We start from the raw sequence: 9,042 nt of genomic DNA on the forward strand, positions 1-9,042 counted from the left end.
AAAAGAGGTTAAACTGTTAAAATTCCCCAAAAAATGGTAAAATGAACTAGAGATAGTGTCTAAAACAGTTAAAATGACATAAACTGTTAAAATAAACGGCACCTCTAATATATCATTTAAATTTCAGAAATCTGTGACAAAAAACACTTTCTTTTCATGAAATAACACATATTTATCAGAAATGGGCTAAAACTACTAAAACAAGAATAAACGTTATAAAACAGCTGAAAAAGGCAGAAACACATAAAAACACAAGTCAGCCAAATGGGACAAAACTTCTAAAACGGCCCAAAATACACAAAAACAAAAGAAACAATAGATTTTAAAATATTGCTAAATTACTAAAATGGAAGCTAGAAAAGGAAAATAAAAACTGTTTGTGTTAAAGGAGGAAAGCTGAGGAAACACACCTGCAGGTGAGTGCAGATCCTCCTCAGGACGTCATACACACTGTCTCTGGACAGCAGGGACACGAAGACGTACTGCACACACACACACGCACACACACACACACACACAGATCATTAGTCTGAAGGGAGATGGATTGTTTGCTTCCTTTAAAGTTTTTGAGTTTGAAAAACGACAGATAACGCAGAATGAGAGAACGATTACAGCATTCAGTACACTTTTTAAATTAATTTTCTATGACTTTTCTTCATCGTGCCAAAAACCTCTTCGATTAATTAATCTTCCAGCCGTGGATCTGCGGATCGTCACCACAGATCTGATAACCCGGCGAGGATCCAGGATCGGGAGCGCCTCTCTGCACCTTCTGGCCCGTATCCATGGTGATGGCCAGGCCGTTGGGCACCAGGCCGGCCGTCTTGTGCTTCTTCACCAGGCGCACCGAGACCACGGGGATACACACCTGAGGGAGGAAACACACACTCTGGAGTGTGGAGCTTTGAGTTTGAGGGGGTAGCCGGAGCTGGGGGGGGGGGGGACCTGAGCTCCTGGTCGGACCGGTACTGATTCAGTTTCATTGGAACGTGTGCTGTCAGGAGCATCTGCTGTGGTGCTTTTATTTTGCAGCAGGAAGTAGCAGCTCCTCAGGTGAACACACACTTGTTGCCGAGTTTCTGTTGAGTTTGTGAGTCTTGGATGGGTTTAACACTTTCCCCTTCAGTTTGGTTTTTAGTGAAGAGACGGTTTCTGAACCAGAGACCACTGCTGAACCAGAGACCACTACTGAACCAGAGACCACTACTGAACCTGAGACCACTGCTGAACCAGAGACCACTGCTGAACCTGAGACCACTACTGAACCAGAGACCACTACTGAACCTGAGACCACTCCTGAACCAGAGACCACCACTGAACCTGAGACCACCGCTGAACCAGAGACCACTGCTGAACCAGAGACCACTGCTGAACCAGAGACCACTCCTGAACCAGAGACCACCACTGAACCTGAGACCACCGCTGAACCAGAGACCACTGCTGAACCAGAGACCACTACTGAACCAGAGACCACTACTGAACCAGAGACCACTGCTGAACCTGAGACCACTACTGAACCTGAGACCACTCCTGAACCAGAGACCACCACTGAACCTGAGACCACCGCTGAACCAGAGACTACCGCTGAACCAGAGACCACTACTGAACCAGAGACCACTACTGAACCAGAGACCACTCCTGAACCAGAGACCACCACTGAACCTGAGACCACCGCTGAACCAGAGACTACCGCTGAACCAGAGACCACTACTGAACCAGAGACCACTACTGAACCAGAGACCACTACTGAACCTGAGACCACTCCTGAACCAGAGACCACCACTGAACCTGAGACCACCGCTGAACCAGAGACCACTCCTGAACCAGAGACCACCACTGAACCTGAGACCACCGCTGAACCAGAGACCACTGCTGAACCAGAGACCACTACTGAACCAGAGACCACTACTGAACCAGAGACCACTGCTGAACCAGAGACCACTACTGAACCAGAGACCACTACTGAACCAGAGACCACTGCTGAACCTGAGACCACTCCTGAACCAGAGACCACTACTGAACCTGAGACCACTGCTGAACCAGAGACCACTACTGAACCAGAGACCACTACTGAACCTGAGACCACTGCTGAACCAGAGACCACTGCTGAACCTGAGACCACTACTGAACCAGAGACCACTACTGAACCTGAGACCACTCCTGAACCAGAGACCACCACTGAACCTGAGACCACCGCTGAACCAGAGACCACTGCTGAACCAGAGACCACTGCTGAACCAGAGACCACTCCTGAACCAGAGACCACCACTGAACCTGAGACCACCGCTGAACCAGAGACCACTGCTGAACCAGAGACCACTACTGAACCAGAGACCACTACTGAACCAGAGACCACTGCTGAACCTGAGACCACTACTGAACCTGAGACCACTCCTGAACCAGAGACCACCACTGAACCTGAGACCACCGCTGAACCAGAGACTACCGCTGAACCAGAGACCACTACTGAACCAGAGACCACTACTGAACCAGAGACCACTCCTGAACCAGAGACCACCACTGAACCTGAGACCACCGCTGAACCAGAGACTACCGCTGAACCAGAGACCACTACTGAACCAGAGACCACTACTGAACCAGAGACCACTACTGAACCTGAGACCACTCCTGAACCAGAGACCACCACTGAACCTGAGACCACCGCTGAACCAGAGACCACTGCTGAACCAGAGACCACTACTGAACCAGAGACCACTACTGAACCAGAGACCACTGCTGAACCAGAGACCACTACTGAACCAGAGACCACTACTGAACCAGAGACCACTACTGAACCAGAGACCACTGCTGAACCTGAGACCACTACTGAACCAGAGACCACTACTGAACCAGAGACCACTGCTGAACCAGAGACCACTACTGAACCAGAGACCACCACTGAACCTGAGACCACTGCTGAACCAGAGACCACCACTGAACCAGAGACCACCACTGAACCAGAGACCACAACGTGAAGCCCTCAGAACCCTGCAGACTGCAGACTCTCCACAGAGACATGGCTCCAGGTTCTTCCTGGACACACACACACACACACACACACACACACACACACACACACACACACACACACACACACACACACACACACACACACACACACACACACACACACACACTCACACACACCAAACACTCACCTTGATGTCTTTCCCGAAGAGGTTAGCGTAGAAGCAGAGCCAGTTCCTGGAGATGTAGAGCCGGCCCTGCAGCAGGATGTCTCGCAGCAGCGCGCAGGAATACACTGTCCAGAGGGGACATCTTTATTCCAACACACACACACACACACACACACACACACACACACACACACACACACACACACACACACACACACACACAGCGGGACCTGGTACCTTTCATCAGGATCTCCTCGGGTGGAACGGTCTGGAACAGTTTGTGGTACTGAGAGTTGTATTTACTGACGGTCTGTGGAGAGACCAGCGCAGGACACGGATCAGTCTGTCCTGCACGGCCGCTTCCATATGAGAGCAAAAAAAAAAATGTGAATTTGAAACAAAGTGTCATCTTTGTAAAGTGAACACTGCATAGAAAAACTACAGATTAAAGCCCCACGGTGAATGAAACCCTGGAACACTTGAATAAGCTGGGTCTGGTGAGACTTACTGATCCTCGGTAACATTTCTTCACGTCTTCGTAGGACAGGTGGTCGATCAGCTGCTGCCTGGAAAACAGCACAGGCCAGCAGGTCATTCTCCGTCCGCCGAGCCGCGGCGCTGGAACAGTCCCGGTGGGTGAACGGGTGAATGCTGGCTGTGAGGGACACTGCTTCACTGCTATTTACTGTCCAAGACAGGAACATGTGGGGACTGGGACCAGGCCAGCTGCCACGTCTTGACTTCAGGTCTCGGACTGTGGCTCTGCTGTAACATCCTGCTGCTGGATGGCAGCACACCTTCACCGGTCCAGTGCCTTCCGCTTCTCAACGGGTGAAAACACCAGTATGGAACCAAACTTTACGTCTTCCAAACTCACAAAAGATTCAGTTTCTACAAACTGGAAACCACACACACACACACACACACACACACACACACACACACACACACACGCAGTCATTAGCAGCACACACAGATGCCACAGTCACTTCCTGGCGTCGGATTTCATGGTCATGTAAATGGACTCATGACAGGAAGAAACAAACGCCGTGATGTTCATGCAAACAGGAAACAAATGAAAACCACGGCAGAGCGACCACTGAGGAGAACAGCCATGACTGACTGGTACCATCCACACCGGAGAGCCGGTGTAGGAACCCGGACCGGACCGGACCGGACTGGACTGGACTGGACTGGATCGACCTCCAGCTGCTCGCACAGTGAAACACAGAAGACCAGCCTGGAATGTCTTGGTTTAGGATCTCTGATCAGCTGTGTGGTAGGGCTGCAGCTGTGTATTCATTCTCGTCATCAGTTATTGATGAATACTGGTGAATAATCGAGTAATCAGTTAAAATACAACTGAATTGTTTTTGCCAATAGGGTTTATTGATTGGGTCAATCAAAAATCGGCCCTGATCCATTGTCTGCCGATCCGATTGGGACATTCCTAATCAGAGACGCCAGAAAAAGTCTCAACACCGCAGACTGAGACAACCCTGTGACGGTGTACAACTCAGAGAGCACTTCAGAATAAAGTCTGCCATGAAGAGTCGCGGAGGGCCAGCTGGACAACGCCTCTCAGCACCTCCACACAGACCATCACAGACACGATCAAACCTGTTCACATCACCCTGTTTTGAATTAGTCTATCAGAAAACATGATCTCCAAGATCAAACATCTGCAAACAGTCACCACTTCATCACTGGAGCAACACTTTTCATGTCAACATCTCTCATCATATGCCAGTGAACCAGCAGACACACACACACACCAGACACACACACACACACCGTCGTCCTTCAGCCTCCCTGACAGCAATGTGGGCTAGCTGCACATGACACACACACGCACGCACGCACACACGCACGCACGCACACTGGTTTTGTGTGGTGATTGTCTCTTCTGCACGTCCACTCAGCCTCCAACTTCTGCCAGAACCCTCCAGACCCGGCGGCGCGTCGCTCTGTCTTTATGAAGACACTCACTGACTTGGCGAGTTGCCAACTGTTGCTCACATAAAGGGTGATAATTGCTTATTAATGTTTCGAGCAACTGGGCTGCAGTTCAGGAAATGTCCTTTCAGTTCAGGGGCCACAAACAGCCTCATTCACTCTTTTGATGGTCAAACCAGCAAATCCACAAACAACCACAACTCCAAACGCTTCCGCTTCGCTTCAGTACAAATAAGTAGGAGTGAGTGAAAATGTTGCAAATCGTCACAGCAATGGCGTCTCTCTTCAGACTCAGGTGATCGGATGGCCCAGAGTCCCTGGAGAAGGCGGTGCAGCTCTGATCAGCGGCTCCTGGAGGAGCTCCGTTCAGGTTCAGGCACTTTTTACACTCAGGCTCAGTGAGTGGTGGTGGAGCTGTTTACACATCAGATCAGAGCACGTCTATAACCATGTAACACAGACAGTGTTCCCGGGTGTAGATTCTGGTGCCTTCAGGGGTGGAAAATGCCTTTTAACTACATATCTAGCAAAGTGAGTCAACTTTACACCGAGTGAAGAATCCAGTAGAGTAAAGCCAGGTCCTGGTCAGGTGGTGAAGCTGATGCTGGATCACAGCAGATCACAGCTCCGGAGGATCTGCTTCAGCAGCCTGACCTGGGAAAGGGGCATTAGGGCAAGTCTGGGGCAACACTCACACTCCAGAACGACACCCGGCTGGAGTTATTTCATCATTTCATTTGCTGTGCTGGATCATCATGAAGCAACACAGGCACGGCCGCCGCCGGGTTCTGATCCGAACCGCTGACGTGGACAACCGTCCATCCATCTGTCCATCCCCCCCTCCGTCCAACTATCAATCCATCTGTCCATCCCCCCCTCCGTCCAACCATCAATCCATCTGTCCATCCCCCCCTCCGTCCAACCATCAATCCATCTGTCCATCCCCCCCTCCGTCCAACCATCAATCCATCTGTCCATCCCCCCCTCCGTCCAACCATCAATCCATCTGTCCATCCCCCCCTCCATTCAACTGTCCATCCATCTGTCCATCCCCCCTCCGTCCAACCATCAATCCATCTGTCCATCCCCCCCTCCGTCCATGCATCCATCCATCCATCTGTCCATCCCTCCCTCCGTCCAACCATCAATCCCTCCCTCCATCCAACTGTCCATCCATCTGTCCATGTCTCCTTCCATCCAACCATCCATCCATCCATCCCTTCCTCCATCCATCCCTCCCTTCCTCCCTCCATCCATTATCCATTCATCCAACCATCCATCCATCCATCATCCATTCGTCCAACCATCTATCCATCCAACCATCCATCTTTCCTTCAATCCCTCCCTCCGTCCAACCATCCACCCTCCCTCCATCTATTCATTCATCCCTCCCTCCGTCCATCCATCCCTCCCTCCCTTCGTCCATCCATCCATTATCCATTCATCCAACCATCCATTCATCCCTCCCTTCGTCCATCCATCCATTATCCATTCGTCCAACCATCTATCCAGGTAGAACGTGCAAAATCCACACAGAAATTTCCAGACTTGTTTTCACAATCGTGTTGCTATGAGGCGAGTGTTTAACCCCCATGCTGCCGGAAGACGCTCCTCCTCCTGGAGGACATCGATCGCCCCAGTGTGACCGACTCCCCCACTGAAGCTGATCTTACAGCAGCTGAACGGGTGAAGGAGCGACAGAGGTTTACCTGAAGAGCAGGTGGCACTGGGCGTCCTCCTCCCTGTGGATCTCCACCTCATGGGGGGTCAGGACGGCACCGGCGTCACTCAGGTCCAAGTGATCAGACATCATCATCCTCAGCCTCCACTTTCACAAAGGAAAACTCTTTCAACAGTCACGGTTTGATCTTAGAGGTCAGAGGTCGGTTCGTCTGTCACTGGTGAAAGCTTCTTGTCGACTTTGACCTGCAGCTGCGGATTTGACTAATGAGGAGAAGAAGAAAGCAGGAAACGTCCTCTGTTATTGGGTAGAAATGGACAACGACCAGGAACACGCTGCAGATCAAGAGGATTCGGGTTTGACTCCTTCAGAAAAGCTGTTTCCGTCTCAGATGTTTTCACTTGAAGAAAGTCTTTGATTATTCCATCGATTCATTGGAAGCAGAAATGTTTACCGCAGTACAAACTGGCACTCGGTTGCCTCAATATGGGTTTGACCCTAATTCCTCTTCATTTCTGTAGCCTCATTATCGGTTTGCCCTCAATTCCTCCCACACACACACACACACACACACACACACACACACACACACACACACACACACACACACACACACACACACACACACACACACACTTTGTTCTCACAGGTTTCTCTTTGTCACATGTACACTGACGTTCATCTCTGGACTTCTGGATCGAGCGAGCTACGGCGGGTTCTTGACGGCGACCATCCCTGATCCGAACGTTCTAATGGGTCTGACAGCCTGAGAGACTGGAATATTCAAATCACCGTTACTGACTCGGCTACAGTGTTTAGCAGTGTGTGATTTAAGTTCGGTGATGTGCGCTTTAGTTCGGCTCGTCACGGGGAACTCCCTGAGTGATCGTTCTTTTCGCCAACTGCTTTTTAACTCAGCATTGAGGCAAGCTGCCGGGTTCAGAAACTGAGCCGGCTGAGGAGCGCAGCATGAAGAGAGTCGCAGCGCCCTCTACTGGACATCACTTTTAGAAAAATAACACATTCCCTGCACTTAATAGCAGGAAATAGGCATTAATGTTGGTGTCAATTGGCCAACTTTTGGTCCTAATGCTATGAAAACACAGCGCCAACTAGTGGCCTGACATGCAAACAGCGGCGTTGTCGGTATTTCTGCCAAAGGCATCCCGACATTTTTCCAGAAAAGCACTGGAAAAGGTGATAAGTTCTCAAAGCAGCTCCTTGCAAGCTTGTCCCTGAAAAACCTAGAGTTGAAGATCTTTACAACTTCATCAGTTTGTTGGATGAATCAGAGTCTGAATTCTTTTTCTTTTCATGCACTTAAATAACTGAAACCATGTTCAGATGAAGGAGAAAAATCCAGATTTGTGATGCCTGGAAGGTCACAGCCCTTCAAAACCGGGGAACTTCCTGAGGTCAGGGAACAGAGCGAACCACTGCACCAGGGAGACGGACAGATGAATTCTGTCTGTGTAAATCTGAAACAAAAAAACTGGGGAAAAAACAAAACAAAAAGAAGGCAGAACTGAATGAGCCTCTCAGGTTGGAGCAGTGTGTGTTGTTCTGGACTGAAAGAGGTGTTTGTTTGTGGCGCGCACACACACACACACACACACACACACACACACACGGGGAGGGGGCTGGATGACATTCAGACGTGCTGGAGCGGACGGAGGCAGAGAGCTGCATGTTAACGACTGGCAGCAGAGAGGAGGCCACACAGGGATGAAGCCTCCACACACACTCGTCTCCTCGCAGACTGAAACACCGCCAACAACAGTTTGGCGACTGGAAGAAGTGAATTAAAATGCTTCGTCTCTCCAACATGCATCACAATCCCACCAGCAGCTTCCACCGTATGCAGATGACACCCTGCTGTTTCCTCCCGTCGAGCCTGGACTTCACCCTGACATTAACAGGAGTTTCAGGTGAATCAACAGTATGACCGCTATAGGGCCCACACTCGAAGTGATGTAGTTCCAGACCGGTTCTCACTGCAGAGCCTCATGGTCAGATGCGGTCCAGACCACCTCAGGAAGTGGTCTGAGAGACCCTGCTTCCGCTCCTGTCTCACTACAGGGGAGGGGATCACCTGGACCGTGGTTCTGTTGGGGTGAAAGGGGCCGGCTGTGACCTCCGTCAGACCACGCTTCCTGCACTGCACGCTTCCTGTTCACATCTACACTGAAAATAAGACGCAGGAACACAGCTCTTTCATTTAAAGACTAACGAGGTTGTTTTATTAGCACTTTTCCCATAAAATGATGA

General features: G+C 50.3%; 1 protein-coding gene across 1 annotated transcript in view; it reads right to left on the reverse strand.

Annotated features, from left to right (window-relative positions):
* The window catches only part of gramd2ab (GRAM domain containing 2Ab), a 9,752-nt gene extending 2,846 nt beyond the window's left edge, over positions 1-6,906 (reverse strand). The window contains exons 1-6 of the mRNA XM_030095765.1: positions 6,803-6,906; positions 3,646-3,703; positions 3,375-3,447; positions 3,159-3,262; positions 770-868; positions 411-482 (exon numbers count right to left, since the gene is read on the reverse strand). Of these exons, the coding sequence (XP_029951625.1) occupies positions 411-482; positions 770-868; positions 3,159-3,262; positions 3,375-3,447; positions 3,646-3,703; positions 6,803-6,906 (510 nt within the window). The remainder of the gene's footprint in view (positions 1-410; positions 483-769; positions 869-3,158; positions 3,263-3,374; positions 3,448-3,645; positions 3,704-6,802) is intronic.
* Positions 6,907-9,042: the final 2,136 nt, after the last annotated feature.

Source organism: Salarias fasciatus, chromosome 7 (genome assembly GCF_902148845.1).
Source record: "Salarias fasciatus chromosome 7, fSalaFa1.1, whole genome shotgun sequence".
In the NCBI taxonomy this organism is placed as follows: Eukaryota; Metazoa; Chordata; class Actinopteri; order Blenniiformes; family Blenniidae; genus Salarias; species Salarias fasciatus.